This window comes from Madurella fahalii, assembly GCF_045866475.1.
Source record: "Madurella fahalii IFM 68171 DNA, scaffold_4, whole genome shotgun sequence".
Lineage (NCBI taxonomy): Eukaryota > Fungi > Ascomycota > Sordariomycetes > Sordariales > Madurella > Madurella fahalii.
The window spans coordinates 4,611,932-4,637,789 of record NW_027263974.1 but is presented as its reverse complement, the minus strand read 5'-3'; the positions used below and the strand labels follow the sequence as shown (position 1 = coordinate 4,637,789).

Genomic DNA, 25,858 nt, shown 5'->3' with positions numbered 1-25,858 from the left:
CTACTGCAGTCTAGGGAGTCTAGGGGAGAAGGGGAGGGGGGGGGGCCTGGGTCCACAACCCGAAGCGAGCAACATGGAGGAAAAACCAAGGCCCGCCCGAGGAGCGGAAATTGGTGCGGGAACAGTGAGCCCAGGTGAGAGTGTCCGACCGACTCGCCAGACCTGCGGGTTACAGCACGCCGCCGGTACCGACACACACCGATCCGGACGGGAGCAAGGCCAAACACTCGACCGACCGGCAGCAACACCGGGAGCGGGATAGTGGAGGCGATCAGGCTGGGGGGCTTGACGTACTCAAAAAGCCCAGAGACTGGCCGACTGGGATGCGAGGCAAAGGCCGCGTGGAGCGAGCCGCGAGAAATTTTCGCAGGCAGCTTCCCAGCGACTCCAGAACCTCGCAGCCAACGATCGGTGCTCGCGCAATCCCAATAGCATCGAGCTCAGAGGCCCAAAGCACCCGAGATCACGAGACTGAATATGTACGGGCACCTAATCGGCAGGCCGGGGTGGATAAGGTGGGAAAATGGAAGGAAGGGCAGGTCTTACCTCTGTACAGTACCTAGGGCGCGCGTTGCTTGTCGGATGTCCACTGCCCAGTTGTGCTGCGACGGAGCGCCGAGTGATCTGGTTCTTTCAACCGGGCCCAAACCATGCGCCCCCAAAGAGTCTAGCGCGGTGGGTCCCAAACACGTGCCGACGAATCGGAAACGTGCTAGGGTGCTACTTCGGTCCCAACACCGCGACCTTCGCTTCCCAAGGTCTCTGGCTAATTGGCCTCGAGCAGCACGCGATGCAGCAGCCGAACTGTTCAATCCATCAGACCGTCTACCTGAGTGCCTGGGTAGAAACGGTACCAAAATATCCTGGGATTGCTTCGGGTTCCGAGGCTGATTTCGAGAGTGTTCCGTGCGCCGTAGCCGGCTGAGCAACAGACGCTCCAATGCGGCCATGATTTGGGTGCCGGGAAGGGTACCGCAGTAGCCTTCCTTGGGTACGACGCTTGCTCATACCCTTCCGTGAATGCGCCCCTACGCTGTCTGAAGCCATCCATGGGTGAGACGCCGCATGCAAACAACATGTCGCAGCCTCTTTCGTTTGCGGTTCGGAGCGTCATTCCGGGTCGGGAGAACGTTGGGATCCACGTCGTGAGCCAGCGTACTCCATGAAAGAACGGTTCAATCCCGCCGACAACCCGAAGGAAGCTGGTGCCTCGAAGTAGTAAGGCGTTACCAAAAGCCGTCCCGAAGGGCGAAATCTCGTGGCCATTCTTGGAACCCAGATCCGGCGAGTCGCTTGACCGCCGCGACTCCCATTCGGTTGCCCCGCCACTCGAAACGGCATCGCATCACACATGACCGAAATGCAGTGTCAGCCCGCGGGATGAGGGGTTTCTGCGCTCATACCCAAACAGCGTAGCTTTCGAGACTGGAGCTTTGGAAGAAAAGAATTCACCCCCCCAGATTGCTGGAAAAAGAGAGGAAAGGCTTCCTCGAAACCCACGCGGTCTCGCCGGTGATTGCGGGCATTGTCATTCTGGGGGACCCAGGGTGTGTCCCACATGGCTTGCCAGGTGTGGTGGAGATCTGGGTCACTAACCCGCAGGCATGGGCCGGGCAGCCCAGGCGTCGCCAAAACGGTCCAAATGCCGTCGCTGGCAACAAAACCAAAATAAATGACCAAAAGCTGTCGCGAGGCGCTTCAGCTTCAGTGGTATTTTCTTTCCTGGTTTTTATCCAGCCTGCCGCCGACTGTAAATCATTTTCCGCAAAGTCGGACTTGTCGCCGCTTCCGTGTCGCTTCCAGGGTTCAGTGGCCGTTTGTACTGGACAGTTCTGGCAAGGGGAGTGACTTACTGAGTGATAGCGGTCATGATTCCCAGGGCCCGACAGAAGCCACAACGATTATATATCTGGCTCGAGAACATCAATTTGGACAGAAAAACGCTCAAATGGAGGGTTGGGGAGGGAGAAGGGAAGGGGAACGAAGGGGGAGGTGGGCAGTTGGGCCGTTTTAATGTCGACTGTCCTCCAGCAGCCAAGTCACTTTTACAGCCAGGCACTAAAAATTCTCCGGCCATCAACCATTTGACAGGCATTTCGTACCTGCCACCAGCCCAGCAAACTCAAACACCTGGTGCCTGTCGCCGTTCCTCTGTGCTTCCCAACCAACCAGCCCGGCAATTACGAGCAGAAGGCAGGGCAATTTGCAATTTGCAATTTGCAAGGCGCAAAGACGCAGGTCGCAGGTCGCAAAAGTCATCGCCATTCTGTTTTGCCCTTGCGTTCTACCCGATCGATTGAGCTTTGCCTTCCCCCCCCCCCCCCCCCCTTCCTCTCCTCCTCTCTCCCCCAAATCCTCCATTACATGGTGGCTTCGCAGTGTACATACCGCACACAATGAAAACGGATAAGCTTCCGCATGTAACAACGACGCCTCGACGTCGCTCCCCCAGCGGTCCATGGATCACACCTCGGATCGCCAGCTCCTGTAGCTCACGCGGGCGAGATGGTTCCTCTCTTCTTCAGCTACCTTACGTTACCTTGGTCCGAGGCCCCTGCTTGGCTTGTCTTCCCCTCGCCTCACCTCCGGTTCGGCTGGAGCCGCTGTCCGCAATTGAGGGTGGCCTTGTCCTTGACGGATCTGCTGTGTTTCGTGAGCAAATGTCACGACCTTGTCTGCGTCCTTTTGATTAACCCGTGGGCGTGGCCGCTGATAGGCTGCCGCCGAGAAGTGGTCCCGATGGGCTTGAATGATCCCCGGACCGGCTTTGTCCATCTTCCAGACGATCCCTGCTTGGTGCCGGCACTGATGGCGATGGCTGGAGACTCTACCGACCACAGAAGCTCCCAGGACTCCTCCTCCTTCACCTGCCCCTCAAATGGCGGGCAGCGGCGCCTCGAACCGTCGAGAAGCACAGTCCGCTCTCAGCGTCCCATTGTTTCGGCGTGCCGGAAGGGCGGGAATGACGACGCCCCGATACTGCTGCTTGCTTTGTAATTCCCGCACAAACCATGCGCACACAAAATCCCAACGGCTCAAGGTCGGCAAAAAGATGTGCCCCGTCTTAACAGCGGGCGACGCACCGAAACGGGTGGCCCTCGACGATCCGTGTCGCAAGCGCATAGACTGGCTGCTGGCCAGACCAGCCAGCATTGTCCCCGCCAAGGCCCCCCCACCTCGCCTCGAGACAGCATCGTAAATCTGAGTTTTGGTGCTCATGTCGCCTGCGTATGAATAATCACAAATCGAGGCGATAATTAGGTAATCTAAGCTTCCTAGGCCGCTTACATCATTATCGTTATATTGTATTCTCCCTTGAGTGTGTGCTTGAACCATCAGCTTCTTCATTGTCCAAAGGTACAGTACAGAGCATCGGCAGTATCCGGGGCCCCACAATCTCCAGAACACACCTCGATCGCAGCCCGGCGCAGGCACAGTTCCTCGTCTTGACCGCAACAAGGGATTCCACGTCGTACTCGACGGTCCCAGGCTAGCTACCTTCTCTACCAGCGCCTCGTACGGTAACTCGGTAACGGCAGAGCTCTGCTGCCTACGTCGCGCTAACTCTCCCGCACCGCTGCACCGGTACCTATTGCTGCGCTGCCAACGCCAACACCAGGCTGCAGCAAGCTGAAGCAGCGTACTGGTTTAAACGGCGCCCTGTCAAGCAGGATAGACGTTACCAACTGGCCTGGTCCAGCCCGCGCATCTACTGGCGAATGTCAGCGCTCACAACGCAGTAAAGCAACAGTTCGTTAACACGACGCAGCATGTCCCTGTTTTTCGGGTAACCAAGGTCGCTAACGGGGCCGGAGTCAACGGCGCAGGCCAGGAACCCCTGCCGCAGGCGGGTCGAGGAACTCCTACGGCATCATCCTGTTGTACACGTGATTCTTCAGTACCTTCCCGTCCGAGAACATGCCAACCACAGGCCAGGATGCCTGTCGGAACGCTCGCCTTACATCGTCAACGACGTGACAACACAGAGAGTCGCAGTTGTAGATTTATGCGATCAAAACCGCCGTGCGCAATAAGTGCCGGCAATGTCGTTTTTTCCATCTTCTCTCCGCCTCAGCCATGCGGGGCCGCACGAAAGGGAACTCAAGCACTTCCGGTACCAAGACCGCCTTGCTTAGGAAAACTGGGTAGGTACAGTCGTAGGCTTTGCATGTCTCCTCAATACGGAGGCCATCTTGCAGGTATGGGAGAGGCTTAAGGTGGATGCGGCGCACCCGCCCCATTTTCTCAGTCGGAGATTTCTATATGGTTCTGGAAGTCGAGGAAGCTCCAATCAGTGCAATCACTCATTCTTAGCACACGGTTGCTTAATACTCCAGCGAGGGAACCCTTTTAATACGACGTGCCACGGTCTGCTGGGGAATGGATGAACCCGCTTGGGTAGAACTTCCATTTGTAAGGGGGTAGACATGGAAGTAGAAGCCTCATTCATCGGCTACTGCATTGAGACGCCTGTATCCCTATATCCTAGTGATTTGCCGTTCGGCCTGCGAGCTAAGATCAATTCCCATCTATGCTAAAAATGACCCAACAGGCGAGCCAGGAAACCGCAAGAACCTTGCTCTCCCCCGCCGACACAAAACTGGTTCTATCGTTTTGCGGATGGGTGTGAATCGATACAAACGTGGAGTTGGTCTTGGTAAATAGTCTAAGTTCCTTGGGCCGATATCGGACTGAGTCCATCGGGCGTAAAATACAGGCTTCAGTCAGAGGGCCGAGGTATGTATAGTAGTCTCCCTGCGCCCGAGTCGTTCAACTCGCCGGCATGCGGCTCCCGGACCGATGGCCGATCTATAACTTCTTTAAGGGAGAACCGGATATCGTTTATAAAGCCTCCGATTTCAGCCATCACGATGGATCTGGTTGCGTCAGGGACGGATTGTGCGAGTCGCCCTTCTAATTGGAGAGTGAGGGCCGAGATTTTTTGGTCGATGGCGCTCTCGAGTTCGACAGACTCCACGACCGGAACAAAAGCTAGTAACGTCAGCCGGCTCTGAACGACGACATGGTTGACGGGTGACCCACTCGGCTCCGGGATTACCGCATCTTGGGGGAAAAGAACCCTCCATAAAGATTCCCAGGAATCAACCTTCGTCCCGAAACTCCTCCTGCTTTTGAGTAAATCCTCAACTTGCGTAGTGATCCCGTCCTCTGGGTCACCACTATAAACAGACTGCACAACATTACAGATCTGGTCCCATGGCGCCGCCAAATGCTCTTCATATGTCTCAGCAGTAGAGAAACATTCTTTGCAACGTGGGCATTGGAGAGGCGCAGGACGTTCTCGCTTGTGGAAGTCCATCACGTGCAGTCTCGTTATCAAGAGTCAATTAAGATCCAACACGCAGAACAGCAAATAACTCACTTGATGTGCGTGATATCGCGAAATGACTTCAATGCACAGCTCTGGTAATCTCGAACGTTGAATCGAGAACGGTTACGTTTTCGGAATGGGCAGGGCAAGCGTGAGACAGCACCGCTCAGTTGAATACCGGTGCGCTGACGGAGCACGTCGTTGTCTAATCTAGGGCTGAGCGGATAGTTGTGCTCGGATCTCGGCGGACTAGAGATATCGGATTGTGGGCCGACTCCGGAATCACAGCGACGGGGCAAAGAAGGCTCAGCGATACCAGCAGAACCAGTACCGGTGGTTTTAACAGAGTCATGGGCCGGTTCAGTGCTGGTAAGAGGATGGGACTCTGCCTTGTTCGCCAGAAAACTGAGAGAAAAAGTCAATAAAGCCGCGTCAACTAGCAGCGTCGAGTTTCAGAGCGGGCCATACCGTGGCGAAGCTGGGTCTTGGGATGTCGGCGCTTGAGACTCTTTACCATTATACTTTCGAACACCCCAGCTTTTTAATGCGTGTACATACTGCCTTCTTCTACGCAACATTAGTCGTTAAGCCTCTTCGCGAACGCGGACATTCGGCATCGAGCGTACGTAGCAATAAAGCCATACTGCGTCCCCATTTTAGACACAACTTCATCAAGCGTAGAGGCCATGTAGAGTTCTGCGATTTTTGACCGGTGTCGCTCCCATTGTTCTGGTGTGATTCGAGGAGCGTGAGCTCGACCTCTAGAGATAATAGGGAGATCGGCCATGTAGGGTGGATGGTATCTGAAAGTTGGATGAAGAAATGAAGAGGGTCAAGGGGCAAAATACAAATTACTCAACGCCAGGTCGCGGAGTTGCGGGGAATTTCCAATCTGGCAATTGTAAATTCTACGGTTGGCTTGATGCCCCACGGGAACTAGCCAGATCCCACCCAATCATCGCCTCGATCGGAGTGTAATTTCCCGAGAAAAATGGAATTGTCATTCAGTCACACTCCGTCACACCAATGGGTGATGCCCATTCTTCGCTGTTACCGAATCCTAGCGCGGCAAGGGTCTGTTGTTAGAGCCTACTAGGAAAAAGATGGGCGCCGTAAACAACGACCCTGATCACACTAGGATTTATTACCTCGAGGAAGGTGATGTCCGGGGCTGTTATCACAGCAAAGACACTGTCTTATCTAGCGCTGTGGATTGTATAAGTATTCCAAATTTCCACTTTCTGTCAAAACGGGCCGCTTGAACTTTTCCAAACATTTACAAATCCAAATCCAACCCCACTTTTCACCATTTGTCGCCAGCTGTCTGTCGTACGATGAACCCTCTTTCGCCTTCACCCACATCCAGTTCAGCAACTTCAGCTCATCTGCACACGGGTCTTGAAAGACAATCATCCACTCTAGACTCTGCCCCAGGATATACCAATGTGGTCGTCAAAACTCTGTCCAGAAGCGCCGTCGTCGTCTATATCCTCTGTGTCCTCAGCTACCTGTTGATCACGTCCCAGGGTCAGCAACCGGCTTGGACCGATGTTGCGCGTATTGTGTATGTCTGCACTTGCACATGCACTTCGTTCATATCTTTCATCTCCCGTCCCATCACAATTTCCTTTCCGGGCTCGGTCACCGTTAGCCCCCATCCATGGCCCCCGCCCCATGACGTTAAGCCCAGACTAACAGACCACCTCTATCTTTAATTAGCATCATCGGCACTTGCTTGGTTGATGGAGGGTTAATCTTCCTCAGTAACAGAAACTACGTTATCCAGTGAGGCCGTCGGCTCTTAGGAACAGCGCCATCGCTGACCAGTTGTCTCACCCCAGAAACAAGTTAGAAATCCTTCTCACTTTTCTAATCTTTGCCTTGGTTCTGAAGTTTATCCTCGGAAATGTCACGGATGGTGCCGGTATAATGATGATCTCTGTCTTCTTGGCGGCCATGTTTCCCGAGTTGAGGGAGGACCTCGTACGATGGGCCAATTCCGGATCAGCATGATTCGATGACCGGTTACAGGGTGAGGAGCTATAACTCCACCAGCGGGTGAAGACCTAATGTACGCAGATATCTTGAGACCGGCCTGGCTGAAGTACCAACGGTTGGCCTCCTCTTGATACTTGGTTATGTTATGATAGAAGAAGGCTCAACGTTTCGGCGAATTGTCGAATCCCAACTCCTGGACCAGCGATGCCATATCATATGGCATCTCAGACGCACCATATACTTTCCTAAGCCCGTGACGATTGCTGCATTTGACACAAGACCTATCCGGCGGCCAACAACGGTAGGTCTAGCACCTCGGCATATACCAGTGTCCAGGACTCCAGGCCACGTGCTAATTAATGGGATATTGGGCGGTAGCCTAGGGGTGATTCTCACCAGAGCTCCGCGCTTGAACATCGTTGTGGGCATTGTTGATCTTCGCTTTGGCAATAACAGGGTTGGTAAAATATATATCGTCATGCTCCAGCGCTTGCAACCTTAAGATTGCCCATGGCAAATACACACCATCACGGCTTACCTGACTCTTTGGCGACTTGCAGAAGGCGGCGCAGAAAATAGAAACAATCGCTATCTGAGCTTAACTGCAGAAGGGTGACTGTATCACCCAATACCAGAGGAAAGTAGGGATAATGCGAAACGAACAGTAGATATAGTTACCGAACCATCGCCTCGATCCCATCAGCCCAATACCATTGTGTGCCAGATCTCGCCTTTGCCAAATTACTCACTCCTTGGCCCAACGTTAACTGAGGAAGATATTACGTTCTACATCAACGTTTATATCTTGTTCAACGTTCTGGTAATCTATAAGTTACACCCAGTTTCTGGCTGATACCTTATATATTCTTAATATTTCCGCATTGTGACCCTCTTGTTCTCCGAAGGCAGGATACATCGTGCCTGATATCTCCCTTAACGGCACTATATTTGATAGAGCACCTCCCGTCTCCCTTGATAATGGCGTACCGTTGCTACTCGCAGCTCCTCTTACTCATCACTACCCACACTCGTACAAGCCAGGGTTTGCCCAGCACACACCTTCCTTAATCCTGGTAACGTGCCAAATCCTGCTACGTGGTTCGAAATTGTTTCGCGGCGAGGTTGGGTTGCTGTTAGTCACGTTTTCCTTCCCACATCCGACACCGCCTGTACAGGCCACAACCCTGGGGACTTCAATTTTACATCACATGGCCATGGGCTCCGGCGGAACCGAGCGAAGGCCCACGATCTACGTAGAGTTTCTCAGACATCAAAGGTATAGTTGGGGAAATATGGTGCTGGTACCTAGGAGCTGCCGGCTGAAGTAGTCAAGGGCTGAGATAACAGTATCACTTTGCGGTGAATAAAATCTGTGACCAACCCAGTTATGGAAGCGGCAAGGCTGACCGCCTGCTGTGGTGTTGGTGGGCCAACGGTAGTGCGGGGAATTCGAATCATATGCCCAATCTAAGGACTTGGTCAGGCATTTTCATTTTGTATTCCTTTTTTGAACCGTAGGAGCCCCTGCATAGTGACATCTGACTCGAATATATGGAACATCTCCAGGAACTTGGCATATAAACACCGATAAGTACCATACATAGCCGAAGGAATCAAGCTAGACGAGAAAAGTCTGGGACTTCCCCAGCGTACAAGCACACAGCCGAATCAGACGAAGTGTCACCTGTACGCCCGAGTAAGCCGCAGAATGCCAACGGTTCCGGGCCAGCCGACACTCGTCACCCACGTACAGCAAGTCATAATCGAATTTGCTGAGGTGTTCCCATAGTGTCCCTACTGGAAGCTAACACCCGCAAGGGTGGAACCGTTTTGCTCCCCACTTCCTTACGGCATCCCCTACCATCCTCTCCATCGGCCCGGTTTAAAGAGATCTGGCAAATAAACTCCTCCGTTCGGCGTAGAAGGGGTCGCAGCAAACAAATCAGAGAGAGCTGCTAACGCTTGATTAGACAAAGACGGACTGATCCTGGCCCGATTGACGAATTGGCGAATGAGCTCCGCCGCGCGGCGAATTAGTCATGGAGAAGAGGGGTTGCGGTGGATTTGTGCCCAGTTTCCCAGATACCCTGTTACTTTAAGACAACATGGGAGTAGGTCTGTTTACACATATCGAAACAGGTGCTGCACAAGCCTGAATCCTACCAAGCCTACCCGGCCAACTTCCAATTCGGTCCACCAGCAGCGTTCTTCACCGCCCCAATAGCTAGGAGTAGTCCTTGGACTGAAACCTAGTAACGTAAGTTACCAGACGCGCTGTTTGCATGGTTTACTGGGTTATCTCAGCTCTACGCCGTAGGATCGACTGGGGTTGCGGGCAAGGGGTGTTGGGGGCCTTAAATCACTAGTACCAGAACCCGGATCTTTTGTCCAGTGCCGATAAACAATGGATGGAGGCCGATTAAGAGACGACTGCTATTTGCCGCGCAATGCAAGCTACGGGCGATTACCACATGACATGACAAGGCCCAAAAACGGCCTCACTAGTTCCCCTGCTACAGCCTTGCATAAAAGTGAACCTTGTTTCACGGACCCCGTCTAAGGATTTCTAGGCCTGCTCTTTCCACACAAGGTTGGATAGCATTGGTGAGGATTGAAAACCTCGTCCGGAAGAGGCCAGGGTCGAAGACCACGACAAGCCCTTTGGCTTCCGGTGTTACCGGTCTGAGGACAATCCGGAGTATAAAACGCCTTCTTCCTCAGACCTTTTTCCATCTCGACCTTGTCATCAACTCACTCACACCACTACACAACTCAAACAAGCCTCGACAAAAGCTTCTTTTCAAATCAGCCAACATGAAGGTCTTCGGTTTCCTCGCTGCCACCCTGGCCATGTTTGTCGCCACGGCCGTTGCCCAGGACTGCGTCGCCACTTGCTACCAGGCCGAGGTCGACTGCCTCAGCCATGGCGGCACCGAAACGTATTGCCGGGCCCTGCGCGGTATGTATTGACGGGGGTGTCACACTCTCCGAGTCATTTTTGCCGCAGCCATGACATGGGACGCGAGCTAATTCATTACGAACTATTAGATTCGTGCCTCACCGGCTGCTAGGGGGGGAAACGTGTGAGTCCTCGATTGGGGGGCCCGAGAGGGGTGACGGGCGATGATTTGCGTTCCGAAGAGTATACTCTAAGTGGACGGGGTAATGGCGGCATGGACTCTGTTCGCTACATTCAGAGATTAGTTCTGGTCCCCTGGAATGCGATGACTTGCCCTGCTCGCTGTGTCAAACTTTTGTCCTCGTTTGGTGAACACTCGATCTTTTCCATCTCGGTGAACCCGCCGAAGCGCAAGGATCCATGTCTGCTAGACGTTTAAGCCACATGATTTGAGTGTATAGGCTGGGATGGCATTCCATGGAACACTCCAGCCAAGTGGTTGGGGGGTCGGGAAATCCTAATGTACCGTGGGAGCTTGCGGTATCCCCTGCTTCTAAAGCGTCGGGGTTCGGATGTCTGGATCCTTGACAATACTCCTGAACTATGTCATATATACACGACGTTGTAAGCGACAGCTCGCTCGACATAACAAAAGTCGGGCGCCTGAGTCCATCAGGATTGCCGCCGCACCATCCATACCCCGCCATCACTGTCCTACAGGTTGAGAAGGTGAAGTAGAGACACTGAGTTCGTTGTAACTTTAGACGTGTGAACGGCTGAATTGTCTGACATGTATATGCGGAGTTGTATCCTCAAAGTACCATACGACTTGACAACATTCACAAAGTGCTACGCAGCTTTATATTGGCCAGCCCTTACGGTGGCGCCTATGTCCTCGCCACATACCTGCAGGTTTGTTACCGCAACTCCATCCATGAGGTAGTCCAAGGCGACCAGAGACTGAAACCTGTCAGTATGCTAGTTTCTACGAGCAGACACTAATGGTTACCCGCTCGTGGCTACGGTAGTTATCATAATAATACAGAGTAGAGGAGGCGCAGCCTCAGATGCCTGCAATCCGTGATGGAACACCGATATGATAGACTCGGACGATTAGACCTGGTTCTAGTGGAAACTCGACAGTGTTCCCAAGGCGCTATCTACAATGGGAAGAGGCATTGTTATATGATTCAGATGCCTTAGCCAACGCTATCATCTAGAGGCTTACCACAGCTAGTTCCTGGCCTCACGTATAGTCTGAGATGCGTTCTTGCATGCAACAAACAGTCCCCGCCGGCTTCTTTCTGTTTCCTCATAATTGCTCTGGTCAATTAGGGCATATGCCTGCGTGCTCTGGCCTCGCGAGCCATGACTCTTCAGGAACTTGCTTTTGCAATGCCAACATCTTCACCTCATCTGCATGCGTCATCATGATGGTATTCTCATCCCTAGCGGGGTTTCTGGCACGGTTGCAGAAGTGTCGGCACACATCTAGTAGTCGGTGCAGGGAGTTCTCCCTTTTCCCAGCATTAAGATCAACGCGATCGATAGCCACCTAATTAGGAGCTACGGCCGTGCCTGCCAAGCTAGAGAATGGCGCAGAAATACGTTGGCGAGTTGTCGATATTACGATCCCCAGTCAGGCGCTGCCTAAGCCAACAAGATCGGCGCCATCTCCGACGCAGCCGAGATGGTCTCCCCTTGCATGATGCCGTGTAGATAGCATTCCCCGATGACCAGATGCAGTCCTGATCTCGACGGGTGTTGGCGGACGAGAATCGGTACTCGCGAACCCGAGAAAACAGCCACTACATCCCCAGGCTGGGCAGCAAACGGAACGAGGCCGACATATCCGTCCGCCGTTCTGGCAAACGTGCGTCCGTCCATAGCCCTCATGATTCCGAGTTCGATTGGCCTGCTTTTGTCACGTACTTCCCTGATGTAGCCCCTGACATCATCGAGTCGATGTTTCTGCAGCTCGGCTTTCTTCCACGCAAATTCGCGGAGAGCGAGGAACGCATCACCTATGGCTTTTGGCGGGTTGGCTTCATTTTCAGTCGCGTTGGCGATCAAGGTCCTCCATTGCACCTCGCGTAAGTCTTCTCCGGTAGGATACTTCGAGAGATCTTCCATCAATATGTCCGAATCGGAAATGTATTGTTTGAGATGGACGAGGTCCCCGGTAGCATCCACCAGCAGGGAGTGGTTGCTCCCAACGGCTGATATGGTGTCAACGAACACACCAGTCACAGAAAGTACATCATTCTCTTGATCGTAATGGCATTGTTGGACGGTGCCGCCGCCAGCCGAGTAGAAGAAACGCCTGGATGGCCCATCTCCATGGTGACGATACCACAGTTGGCTGCTTGAGGCTTGTGGTTTCGTCCAATCCGGAATCCACGAAGGAAACCTCGAACCCTCCTCACCGCCGGCCTGGTACAGCAACTCGAGAGCACGCCCGCGCTCCACATAGACGCTTGCATACCGCCTGGCAATTTGATCGAACGGCGCGTCGTAATCGGGGTCAAATCTTGGGTCTGCCGCGTCGCTAGCCAAGCCTAGCATAGCGAAGTAGTGATCTCGGTTCCTGGTGGAGAGGAACGGCTGGCCTAGCTTTAGCAAGCCAACCAAGTCGTGTCGCGTCCCATGCTGGTAAGAGGCCCTGAGGTACATGAGGGAGTACATGGTCTGCGATCCCCATCGCGCGGGGTCTTCACCCTGATCTGGGTAATAGGGAAGGCCGCCTCCCCCCTGATGGTCGAAATACGGCAGGCCGCCTCTCCGGGCGTTTGCGACGGCGGCTCCAAGGATCTCCCAATCCGAAGTCGTGTGTCCGCACATCATCATCACCTCTTTGGCGACAACGAATTCCTGGATGATCCAAACCCTCCTAAACCACGGTCTTCTGAATAGAGCACGGATGGCCGCCCAGCCGGGATCGCCTGCCCCAGGGAGATCAAGATCCCTCAGATACAGGGGCACGGCGCTGCGGTCCTCCGGGCCAAAGTCGTAGTTTGCAACCTTGTCGAGCAGCTCGAAAGCCAGGTCGCTACTATCGGCCTCCTCGCCGAGGTCGACAATGACCAACTCGGCGGACCGGTAGATGTCGCCCATCATGCGGACCTGCGTGCTCTTCTCGGCATTGTCGCCCTGGTTGATGCAGACGGCGTCCGCCCAGAGGGCGACCTGCTCGCCGGGCCGCCGGAGCCTTTTCAGGGCCGATGCGAGGGACGCTGTGAGCGGGATGCGTCCCTCAGGCGTCTCGAGGTCTGCGGCGTGCTCCGCGCTTCCCCATGCGTATGACAAGGCCTGGAAGCTTCCCCCGCTCTTCAGATCGCGATGTACGAGCGACCCGCGGAGGACGTCATCGCCGAGACCTGGGCTGATCAACAAGACGCGAAACCATGATGATCCTTCCAAACTTCTATACGCATAGTCCGGCATGGTAGGTTGGGATGGTGCGGGGCGGAGGTGTGATACTATCCCCCGATTGTCAATTGATGTCGCGTGGTTGATGCGAGTCGAACACTTGACTGGCAAGTTATGTGGCGCGGATAGACGCTTGGCGGAGCCATAGAGATAGAAAATTCCCGCTCCACGAGATAGACAGTCTCATCTTCCATCGTGGCCCGGCGGCGATACCCTTGGGAAGGGTAGATGTCGACAGCATTATTACCTATGATTGAATTGCGTTATTACTACCGAGTCTACGTTAATTAGATAGGATTTAATCATTTTGGCGCAACTCCTGCTTTGTGCTATCGTCTCTTTTGTGGCAGATGATGGCACCCGCGACAGCTTTGTAGCGCGCAGAGCCCTCACAGCAGCTAGATGATCGAAAAGATAATCCACGCGAATCTCCCAAGATCGTGGAGTAACTCCGGGTCTGTTCAGAGATATCTGGTTGGCTGCCATGCCCACAGCGCAGCGAGAGGACCTGGCAACGGAAATCTGCGAAAGCCCCTAACTCAGCCTCGCTCGGGTGTCGAGACTTGCCAGCTACTGGGTAATCTCGGAGCTGTGGAAGTTAGATGGCGACGGCCGTGTCTATCCATCAGTCTCTTCACCAAGTAAGGTACCTAACCACCTAGCAAATTCAACATGCTATGGTCTGTAAACGCACTCACGCCCCGATACTCCTTCGCGATGCCATGTTGCGAGGCCCCTATGACAGATCACGGCCGCGAAAGCGAGATGACACACCGCGATGATGTTGCCCAGGTTGCCCAGGTTGCCAAGCCTAGGGCTACTTCAATGTGACGCCAACAAGTATTCATAGCGTACCACGTGTTGAGGGAATGCACGAAAACGCAGGCGAGCTTCCAGACATGAATCCGGTTATATGCAGCCTGTGCGGCGCACCTCGGAGACGTGGGGGGTCTCACTGGAGTGGCTCGGAATTCTCTCGGTGGTATTGACAATATTGACGGGTAGAGGCAGGGTTTGACGTTGGGACAAGGAAAAGACTCATTTAGGCTGCGTGTACACTAGTTAGCTCCTGTGCAAAATGAGCTTCCTGAATTCCGATACCGCCGATCTGATGCTTGGGTGCCAATGTCCAGTTGATGGTCAGTGTGGGTCTTCCATACTCGGAGGGCTGCCATCCGTTGCTGGTATGACCACGGTTCCTGGCAAAATCAGAGCACGATGGCGGTGAGCTGTCAAGACGGGGCACCAGTCTGCATCCTGACATCCAGTCGGATGTCACCGGATTGCCAACACCCCACGGAGATGTCAGGAACAGGCCAACATTCTGCTGGGAAGCTGCCGAGAAAGGCGATTGATGATATGCTTCCAGATCTAGACGCACGTCTGTCTAGCAGGGACGAAAGCCACCTCCTAACCCTATCTCCGGGCCGGGCCGGCCAAGTGCTCGCATACAGTATTTGCTAGACTGAGTTGGCAGGAAACTGTGGGACCTAGGGCCGGGGCCGGGGCCGGGGTCAAGGCGGGGGGATCTTGACGGTTGGCTGGGGTACTAGCCAACAGAACAACTCGAATCGTAAACGGCTCCCGCAAGACCTTGTCAGCCGGATTCGGCATCAAGCTCCCGCGAATACGTGAATATCGAGCTTTCCTCTCATTAGATAAATTCCCCGCTTTTGCTGCGAAGGGTACGGAGTCTACCGGAACAGGGCAAGCGATCCTCGACGATGACACCAGCCCGGGACCTTTGGCGGAGCGTGCGAAGGAATTCGAGCGCGTTGCTACGACCACAAACCGGCATGTTGACACCCGCACTCGTGGCTAACCTCGGCTTGTCGTCTAAAGAGGCGGGGGAAGCGACAACGAGCCTGCTGCATTGTGAGCAAAACATGCATTTGCGGTATGCTATAGCTCGTGCCGGTGCCGTAATCGACATCGGTGGATGTTGCGCGAATATCGTAATTGCCACACAGAACTCTCTTCTGTTGGCTTCAGACGCATGGACGGTGATAGGATGGAGAGACTGAGGGTGATTAGCCCGCTGGCCAATGGCTGCCACCCGAAGTGCGTAACTCAAAACCACTTGTGTGCGCTTAGAAGGCGAACGCGACCAGTGAGATGATCCAAATCGAAGCCGGATTGCTTCCGTAATATTTGTGGTACGTGTGCAATGCACGCCGTATGCGGCGAAATGCAGTCGACGAAACGCTGGCTGTTCCCTGTGCACGCTGTGAATGGCTGTGTCTCCATGGGGGCGTCCTCTCGTCGTTCTTATTCCAACACTGCGTCGGCGTGCCCTGCTGTGCATTCTGGGGGCCCTGCGAATGCATCATGAAACCGTCACCTTGCAGTGAGTATTGCGCGGCGAGCTTGAGTGACGACTTTCAGGAGACGACCGGCCAAACAGCGCGCCTACGCCACACAGGGTCTCAAGGTGGGCTTCCAATGTCGATCATCCTCAGAGCTGGGCTTGCGTCAGTGCGTCGAGGCCGAGGTTCTGCCCGGCTTAGGCGGTGCGGCCAAGGGTCCTGAGGATTCGCGTCCCTCCCGCCATGGGGTTGCCCTGCCCTGCACTACTGTCTTAGACTTGGATCGACATTTGACATGACTTGCAGGTCGGGAGTCGGGGGTCACTTTGGCCGACCAATGTGCGTAGTAGCAAGCCTCTGCAGAATGCGTTTTTGGCCGTTTTCGACCCAAACGGTCACATGCCGAGTCGATTGCATAGACGCCAGCCACTCGTAGAGGGAACCCAGAAGAGTCAGCGTATGGGATGAACAAAACAGGGCTCCCGTACCAAGTTAGCACCCACTCATCAGTCAGCAGACCTGCTCGCCCTCGTGAGACTTTTGTATGCGCGGGGCAAAGAGACAGGCGACTGTCCTTGAGGCGCCAAGCTTCAAATGTCCTCAACACTCGGATGTCGGCGGCGCAAAATTGCCCCCCAGAAGGCACGGATGGCGACAGGAAATCTGTGGTTCGATAGCTCCTCGGCTGGCCCGGTTTGGTGCATGGCTGGGGCGTCTCTAGTGCTCAGCTTGCGTGAGATCAGGCAATATCCTTATTGCCAATAGCGATCTAGATTATCGTTTGCAAGCGGCGGCACGAGAGCCGCGCCTTCGCTTCGAAACAAGAGGCGGTCCCGAAAACAGACCGGGACCCCCGGGCGCCCTCTGCAAGGAGCAAAAAAAAAAAAAAGAAGGGGCCATATATATCGCAGGGGGGGAGCCCTCTCCTTTTCGGCCCCCCCAAGGCTAGCAGACAACAACTTTGTTCTTGGTCATCGTCAACGATCGCTCAAGTTCCCATCATCAAAAATGGTGTCGTCCAAAGATCTTGTGTTCATTACCGGTGCGACGGGTCACGTCGGCTCATGCACCCTCCTCCACCTGCTCCGGGCGGGGTACCGCGTCCGGGCAGCCGTCCGGTCGGAAGCGAAGATGGCGGCGGTGTTAGCGCGGCCGCAAATTCAAGCGCTGAATCCGCAATCCCGCCTCACATTCACCATTGTCCCCGACATTACCGTCCCCGGCGCATATGATGATGCCGTCGACGGCGCGACACACATCATCCACATCGCCTCGCCCTTGGCCTCGGGCGGAAACGCTGTCCCGCTGAGCCAGCACGATGCACACTTCATCCAACCGGCCGTCCGCGGCACGCTCAACTTGCTGGAGGCTGCGTACCTTACCGGCACTGTCCGGCGAGTCGTGATCACCAGCTCCTTTGTCACTCTCGTGCCTATGGAGGAGCTAGAAGGGACGCGGAAGCGTGACCCTCGCAGGCCTGTCACGCCATACGACCGCATCCCCTTCACACCCGGCCCCTACAAGTCGGAATTCCACGCATACGCCGCGTCCAAGGTGGCCGCGCTGCAGCAGGCCGAGGCGTGGATTGAGCAAGTCAGGCCTCCGTTCGATGTCGTGCACCTCCACCCGGGGTTCGTATTGGGCCGTAACGACAATGCCACCACCGCCTCGCAAGCCATGCAGGGCACCAACTCGGTGGTATTGGCCCTGCTGCTCGGCAAGCGATTTGGGCCATACGCGGGCGCCACCGTGCATGCAGAGGACGTTGCGCGGGCCCACGTTTCCGCCCTCGACCCATGGGTGCTTGGCAACCAGAGCTACATCCTCAGCCAGCCCGCGCGGTGGGACGACGCAATAGCCATCGCCCGACGGGCGTTCCCGGAGGCCATGAAGGCGAAGATCCTGGTGTCGGGAGGCAGTGTCAAGACGACGCACCTGCCGATGGACGCCAGCTTGACAGAAATGACGTTCGGCTTCCGGTTCGCCAGCTACGAGGAGCAGGTCAAGAGCGTCGTCGACCACTTCCTCGAGCTGAGGCACCGGAAAAGGAAGCTGGTCGCCAGCGGGCGCGCGAGCGCAAAGCGAGGAATCGACATGAACGTGAGCGCTATTGCATAAGGTGCTGATGGCAGGAAAATAAGCATTTGAGTGGCTGCTGAAATTTTACGCTGGCGTGTTTTGGTGGCTGCAGTAGTGGGAAGTCCCTTGTCGGAAGGCGTCGGCAAGGCGCAAGCATCGCATGTAATTTTCTCGAGATACCCGGATCGATAGATTCTATATTTTCTTTTTAATTGGAAAAAAAAAAAAAAAATGAAGCCAGCTGAACATTCTCGTGTGCGTAAATATGCCGTGATGCAACGAGCTTCTCTTTTGGTGTTGAACGGGCGGGAAAAGCTTTGGTATTCAACTAACGGGGGCATGGAGTTAAATAGTACCTTGAGAGGGATTGCTCGAGCACGCCGATAAGATAAGCCGCCAGCCGTGCCAAAACTTCCAGGCTGTGACGCCACAGAGCAGGCACCTCACCTTCAAGCTTCAATCCACGGCCTTGTCATCGTCCTCTGTCGCGGACTCAGCCCTCTCCGTCATGGCGCGCCTCGATGAGATGCGGTTCGAACCTTCTCGCCTGAGCAAAGCGAGCGCTGCCGAATATTCGTCTTCGGAGTCCGATGCCGACGAGGACGACGAATATCTGATGCCCTCGCGCAATCCGCATGACAGCGAATTCGCCGACCACAACCCCCGGAAGCGACGCCGCACCGGTCGCGATGCAAAGGAGAGTGCAGCTCTCGGCATCTTCGGCTCTGAAAGCGAGGACGAGGGCCCGGGCCGAAAATGGAAGCACAAGCCGCTGCGGAACAAGGGCGTGAGCTTCGTCTCCTCGGCCAAGGCGGATGCGAGCTCCGACGGCGATGAGGATGAAGAGGAACACGATGAGGACGACGAGTATGGCGAGGGGAACACCATGTCAGCAGCTGCCGCTGAGGAGGACGACGAGGATGAAGATGAAGAGATGGGCGGCGTGGGCCTCGGATTCAAGGGTGCCTCTGCCGGCGCGATGGGAGGCCTGGGCTGGACTCCACCTACACAACAAGAGTTGCCGGCAAGGAGCTCAGCACCTCCACCAAAACAATTCGTCAAGTCAAAAATCGACAGCAGCAACCCACTAGGGACCGGGTTCGCGCCAACGTCAGCGCAGGGGCCGACACTTCTTGTGAAAGACGATGAGCCGACTACATCCCGCGCCGCGCTGCCGAGCGCTTTCCGGCATGGCAAAGGTGGCAAAACCAAGATCAACGCCGGATCGTTCGGTGCGCGCATGATGGCCAAGATGGGATACGTCGAGGGCAAGGGTCTCGGGAAAGAAGGTCAGGGGCGGAACGTCATCATCGAGGCGAACCTGCGGCCCCAGGGTATTGGCCTGGGCGCCGTCAAGGAGAAGACCGAACAAGAGAGACAGGAAGAGAAGCGGCAGGCCCGTCTTCGCGGGGAGGAAGTTGTCGACTCGGAGGAAGAAGAGAAGAAGAAAAGGGCCGCTCGCAGGAAAAAGGCCCTCACGGGCGGCATCAGCAGCGGCGCCGGCAGTGGCGCCAGCAGTCCGAGACGGCCGAAAGCAAAGTATCTCACCATGGACGAAATCAAGAAAGCAGCGCCTGGCCTCAACATTCCCGATGCCTTTACGCCAATCCTCGACATGACCGGACCGGGGAAGAAGTTACTCACATCGTCTTCGGGACTCATGACCCCTACCGGGGGTGCCGCGCCGGCGGAGTCCGCCGAAACAGCGGAAAATCGAAAGCTTGCTAGGCGCGCCCAGAATGACTTTATGGCGATTCTCGAAGAGTGGCAGAGTCTGCAGGAGCGCAAAGCCTACCTAGACCTGCAGCTGAAGCAGGAGCAGCAGGAGCTGGACGAGCTATCGGCGAGCTTGCAAGGCAACCGATCCGTCACTACCGCATGCGAGACGGCGTCCCAACCTACCGAGAGCGGGGAGCTGGATAGGAAGGCGGATCTCAGCTATAGACTGGGCCGAATCATTTCCGGGCTCGGTGATGCCAACAACTCTCTATCAGACTCCATGCTGCCACAGATAAAGGAGGAGCTTGCATCACTGGCTGTTGCCGCAATCCACCCGACATTTAACCAGTTCCGTCAGCTCTGGGAACCACTCGAAGAGCCCAAGCCAAGTTTCGTGGAGGGTCTCAACTCGATCCGCGGTCTGTTGGGTCTCGAGCAACAGGCAAAGAAGACCTACCGCAGACCAACAGCAACACCCTACGAAACCATGATGTACGAGCTCTGGTACAGAACCGTCGCAAGCACCATCCGCGAATGGAGCGTGCGAGAGCCCGACCAGCTAATTGCCGTGATCGAGGCATGGGACGCTCTCATCCCTGCTTTTGTACGCGCACAGCTGCTCCAGGACATCATCCGCAAGCTCGAAGAAGCACTCCAAAAGTGGCAGCCCAAGAAACATACCCACAACCTCCCCCACAGCTGGATCTTCCCCTGGCTACCGTACCTACCGGCTACCCATCTTGACCCAAAGAGCTCCACCGGCCTCGTTGCCGACGTGAGACGGAAGTTCCGACAGCTCATCGACGCATGGGACTTCAGACGAGGCGTCATCCCAGGCCTGAAGCAGTGGAAAGAAGTCCTCCGCCCCAGCGGCGGGCGCGACCAGTGGACGCCGCTAGTCATGAACCACGTGTTGCCGGGCATGGCGCGGCACCTGCGGAGCCACTTCCGCGTCAACCCGCAGGACCAGGCGCCGTACATGGACGCGCTCGACGGGCTGTTTGCGTGGCTCGGCGTCGTCCGGCCGACCATGGTCGGCGAGGTGGTGGTCTCGGAGGTGTTCCCGCCGTGGCACGACGCGCTGTACCAGTGGCTGCTGCTCGAGGACGCCAACTACGACGAGATCGGCCAGTGGTTCCAATGGTGGCACGACGACGTCTTCCCCGACGAGATCAGGGCCCTGCCCTCGGTCGCCGCCGAGTTCGACAAGGGCACCGCCCTGATTGAGCGCGCCCTCGACCTCGGCGACCGCGCCAGGACCGAGCTCCCCCCGCCAGAGAAAGGCCCCGCCCTCAAGACGGCGAGGGAGCCCAGGAGGGACACGCATCGCTCCGGAGATGCTGCTACTGCTACTGCTGCGGCTGCGGCGGTTAAGCAGCCTGAGGAGGTTTCATTTCGGCAGGTCATTGAGGAGTGGTGTCAGGAGAATGACCTACAGTTCATGCGCGAGGCAAATAAGGTCCACGCCGAGGGCCCGTTATACAGGATCTCGGCGTCGGATGGGAAGCGGGGCGTGCTGGTGCACTTTAAGGGCAACAGTCTCTTGGCGCAGGTTAAGAATCGGGAGCGCCCCGTCGAGATTAAGAGGGATAATGAGGATGATTGGGGGACGTTGCTCGACTTGGTTACGTAGACTGGTAGAGGGCTTATTGGAAGAGGATAGGCGTGGCCGGGAGCTGGGTATTGTCTAGATACTTATTAATGAGAAATACGGTTGTGATATGCCTGCCTCTCGGCCACGCTTGTACGATACATCCCGCAAAGCCATTATAATGGCTGAATTTGAGGCGTTTCTTCTTTTCTCAACAGTCATTACAAGGTTGCTCTAGGGGCGAGGGGAAGGAGAGGAGAGGAGAGGAGAGGAGGGGGTAGGCTGAAACATAATCACGTTGTGCAGGTTAGGAGAATGCCGGAGTAGATTGTAGATTGCCCGGAAGACTGGGAAACGAGGGAGCGACTATAATACGTAGCAAGCGGCAAGACGCGCTATATCATTTTTTATACTAGTATTTCCAATCAATCATTGTCGGATGTTGACCACCTATTTCATGATATGGGCGAACTCCTTGTCTAGAAAACGATCCAGTTAGCAGGCATGAAACAAAGGGAGGCGCAACGACCCCTTACAATCGATATGTCCGTCGCCGTCGCGATCGGCTAGCTGGACCATCTGCTCGACCTCTTCATCGGTCAGCGATTCGCCGAGCGACCTGAGCACGTTGCGCAGCTCGTCGCTCGAGATGGTACCGCTGCCATCCTTGTCAAACACCTTGAAGGCGTTGAGGAGCTCCTCTTCGGTGTCTGCCTCCCTGACGTCTTTGGACATGAGGGCGAGAAACTCTGGGAGGGTCATCAGCGGGTGGTAGTTATTCCAGGAGAGCAGAAGAACACACCGTCGAATGAGATGACGCCGTCCTTGTTGAGATCGGCTTCGTTGACAAGGTCATCCAGCTCCTCGTCGCTGGGGTTCAAGCCAAGCCCTCGCATGACTTGGCCGAGCTCGCTAGCGGTGATGTCGCCTGGAGGTCGTTACGTTAACACCCAGCACCGCCGGGGATGAGAACCGTGGAGCGGACTTGAAACTCACCGGTGCCATCCTTGTCCTGCGCCGGTTGCGTGTCAGTCACCACAATGACACCATGCCGGTCGTATGACACTGGCGGGCCGACGTACGAATGTGTCAAAAACACTTTTGAAGTTGGCAATGTCTTCGGGGGACATGTTGGTCGGCGCGGGAGCCTAAGCGGATGTCCCAGTTAATCGTTGGTCACGTCATGCTACAGTCATCCTAAGGTATGTTGGTAATACGCACCATGATGCTGGAACAGTAGGTTTATTGTAGTTGGTAACTGGAGGTGCGTTGCCGCTTTGCGAGGAAGAGATCTATCGTTGATGCCTCAGCCACTTTTCTTGAGCCCGACGAGCCGATGAGGGGGAGGGGTTGATACCAGCACGTTCTGAAACACGTGCCAACAATTACGGTAAAGCTCTTTGCTGGAATCACTGCAATGACATTGGTTCGTAAACTCTCACGTATGACCCTAACCCTGTTTCATTTAGATCAAGGATGGTGGGGGGTTGTGGTTAGTTGAGTGCCCTGGTCTCACCGCGGTGGCACTTGTCAAAGAACAAAACAAACGTTTCAAAGATTGTAGTCCGCTACTTGGTGATATTGGCTCTTGCAAAATAGTCAAGAAATGCTCGAATCTGGAAGGTTGCAGGTGAACGGATAACCCAGGGGAAGCCCCTCGTTGCTCTTCTAAGCTGTGCCGGCACCTATCTCATCAAAATGAGTTCTATCCACTGTATCCTGTAACATCTCTTAGTTCCTTGATCAGACAACAAGAGAGTTGTAAATGGTACCGTATCTTACGCCCATAAAATATCTAGTTAACAATGATAAAGTGATTCACCTCTGTTGAGGTCAACAAGTCATCTCGAACGCCCGGAATTGTTAGTCTTGCTTTACCTGGTGACGTGTTCCTACAAGTTACACAGAACACATATCCAACCCTCCAATATAAAGTGTGAGCTCTTTGGTGACTTTACTACAGTGAATTCCCTTAGGTAGCCGCTAGTCTAACTGTCTTTAGCGACTGTGATCTACAATTTAGGCTTCATTTCCGGAATTCCAATCCAACACCCGACATCTGCACACCACAGACAATGTCTTCTATGCCCGACAACCACGAAAGTGGTAAGTCTGTTATTGTATTCCAAGATGACCTGATACCAAACTAACGCAATACTTCCCAGTCCCAGTGGCGGACCTCGTCAACTGGAACCTTCAAAGTACGTTTAAACACTCCGAGTCCGGAAAGACATAGTTCATCTGACATACTCCAAGAAAAAAAGTTGTGGCGTGGAAAGGGTCATGCTCCAAGCCATGTAGAAATCCGGGCTGTCGCTGAAGCCGCCATCACTGACGGGCTGAAGACATGGTCACTCGACGATCTGGCCAGCCTTATCGAGAGCCCATGCAGAGAGGCCAATCTCAAAGGCGCTCGTGAGAGACGAGACAAGGCTCTCCAGCTCAAGCGCGAATACTTCAACACGGCCACAGAACTTTTAGAACGTAAGAAGAATCGGCTTAGTTATCCCTTACGCTGAAACTGATGATTGAACTGCTAATATCCTGTCAAACCAGAGGCAATCAAGAAGCGAGCAGAACGTTGCGAACTCACCGAGAAAGAACGCAAGATGGAAGGTACCTTATATACCGCGCTAATGCCAAGTCTTAGTTACCCATACAAGTCCCTCGGCTAACAAATTTCCGCAGAAGAAATCAGAGAGATGACGCAGGAGATGGACGGACTACACCCGAGGCCTGAAGGTGAAGTGGGCAGGCAGGGGAATGGACTGCATCAAGAGACAGAAACGAGGGTGAAGATGGCCCGAGAGAACGCCGAGATCCCGCAACAAACATGCTTTTACGCCAGCCTGCTGATGGGGCTTACACAGGCCGTTCGAGCTCTCCCCGAGGAGAGTATTGAGCTATCCTCACTTACTGAGCAGAACGGAACTGGGTTAGACGGATGGGTTGATGTCAAAGCTGAGACGGAGTTAGGTTCAGGCTGGGTCGATGTCAAGTCCCAGTGCTCTACAAAGTCTTCTGTGGTGCTCTGATCAAGAGGGTAATGGCCGCGGATCTGAGCGAAGGGGGGGCCATTTATTTCTCGATGATGCATGAGATATCTACTGCACTGACACCTCGCGAGCCAGCCACGCTTTAACCCCAACACTGCAATCAGGACGGCACAACTTAGGTAGTCATTATTTGGGGGATGGGTTAGAAGGCCATCGGAATTCCTAGTGTCAATGTGTTTTATACCAGATTCTAATAGATTTACCTTGGGTGCTTGTGATACGAATATTTGCTACTTCTTCGTTACGGCAAGTCCATGGTGAAGCTATTTTAAAGACAGATCGACCCAATATCGGCATTTACATATGTGGCGTCATTTAGCTGCTTAATTCACAGTTCCAAAATCAAGAAGGCATTAATTACCGGCGGAGGGCCATTGGGAGAAGGTTTGATGATGCGGTGAAGGAGTATGCCAGGTGATGAAGATCTGCCTTTCTCACCCTTAGCGGCGGGGTTCTGTTAGCCGGCCAAAGAGAATCCAACCGTTTGAGAACTAATACGGTTAAAGCAATGCTCGTATTAATGTATATATTCTAGAGAGACCAGCTCTCTTCAGGTCGATAGCATTCTAGTGCCGGACGATGTATGTAGTGTAGAGCCTGGAAAAGATACAACCAAGCTACAATCTGAGACCAGCTCAGAAACCCGTGAGTACCAGCTCAAACCCCGTGAGTGCCAGCTCACATGACATCGGTATTCCAAAAGAACATAAGACCAGCCCATCCGGTAAACGGGGAGAATCCTTGAGCAGCTTGATTCGCTTTATACTGTGTGGGAATGCTCAGTGTAGTGTTCAACGCCAGTAATTAGTTGGAGACGGACCGTTTCCCATGTTATTTGGTTTGCCACGGACCTTTAAGCCGAGCACGGCGCTACACTTGTTGCTGCTGGCATCGTCCTCGCTCCTGTTCGCGCTAACCCTGAGGAGTTGTTCGCGACATGGATGCTTTTTGACAACAGACTGCTTGGGAATTGAGGGAAAGTAGTATGATATATCGGCGCCAGCGCCGCGGGCTTTCTCCTTGTTACCGTAATGAACGTGCCTGCTGCCGCGGCAGTGAAGTAGAGGGCGGTGGGTGAGAGGATGGGAAGGAATCTCATTTTAGCGGCTCGGGCGATGCAAATCCGAATGTTAATGTAAGATAGACTTGGGAATGAGGGGCATATTGTGTATGGCCTGGGTTTGAATGCGAGATGCTGTTGTCGACGTCTTGAGAAAGTTGGACTGCTGGGGAATTTGGAAGATATTTATACACCACAAGCGTGCGGCGGCCGACCTAGTAAGAACTGCGTTCCTAACCACAATGCAAACATGCACGAGGTTCTCTTTGCGAGACACCTCAGCACTCCTGTGTTGACCGTATTAGGATCTACTGGTAGGGACGGCCGGTATACAGACAACCCCGTTGTACGTTAAGCGGTACGACAATGATCTGATCCGGATGGTGATG

At 54.5% G+C, this 25,858-nt stretch overlaps 5 protein-coding genes across 5 annotated transcripts; 3 read left to right on the top strand and 2 right to left on the bottom strand.

The window, feature by feature from the left end:
* Positions 1–11,879: 11,879 nt before the first annotated feature.
* Positions 11,880–13,673, bottom strand: MFIFM68171_08328 (uncharacterized protein; the record flags this gene model as incomplete). The annotated part of the gene is made up of 1 exon (XM_071063748.1): positions 11,880–13,673. One exon carries the CDS (start codon positions 13,671–13,673, stop codon positions 11,880–11,882), a length of 1,794 nt encoding a protein of 597 aa, XP_070919849.1.
* Positions 13,674–16,972: 3,299 nt separating this feature from the next.
* Positions 16,973–18,082, top strand: MFIFM68171_08327 (NAD-dependent epimerase/dehydratase FUM13; the record flags this gene model as incomplete). The annotated part of the gene is made up of 1 exon (XM_071063747.1): positions 16,973–18,082. The coding sequence occupies one exon, from the start codon at positions 16,973–16,975 to the stop codon at positions 18,080–18,082; it is 1,110 nt and encodes a 369-aa protein (XP_070919848.1).
* A 469-nt stretch (positions 18,083–18,551) lies between these two features.
* Positions 18,552–21,395, top strand: MFIFM68171_08326 (Tuftelin interacting protein; the record flags this gene model as incomplete). Its single annotated transcript, XM_071063746.1, has 1 exon — positions 18,552–21,395. The coding sequence occupies one exon, from the start codon at positions 18,552–18,554 to the stop codon at positions 21,393–21,395; it is 2,844 nt and encodes a 947-aa protein (XP_070919847.1).
* A 408-nt stretch (positions 21,396–21,803) lies between these two features.
* MFIFM68171_08325 (Polcalcin Jun o 2) lies at positions 21,804–22,483 on the bottom strand (the record flags this gene model as incomplete). The annotated part of the gene is made up of 5 exons (XM_071063745.1): positions 21,804–21,832; positions 21,890–22,102; positions 22,156–22,281; positions 22,350–22,365; positions 22,436–22,483. 5 exons carry the CDS (start codon positions 22,481–22,483, stop codon positions 21,804–21,806), a joined length of 432 nt encoding a protein of 143 aa, XP_070919846.1.
* A 945-nt stretch (positions 22,484–23,428) lies between these two features.
* On the top strand, positions 23,429–24,388 carry MFIFM68171_08324 (uncharacterized protein; the record flags this gene model as incomplete). Its single annotated transcript, XM_071063744.1, has 5 exons — positions 23,429–23,459; positions 23,519–23,554; positions 23,610–23,837; positions 23,910–23,969; positions 24,042–24,388. 5 exons carry the CDS (start codon positions 23,429–23,431, stop codon positions 24,386–24,388), a joined length of 702 nt encoding a protein of 233 aa, XP_070919845.1.
* Positions 24,389–25,858: the final 1,470 nt, after the last annotated feature.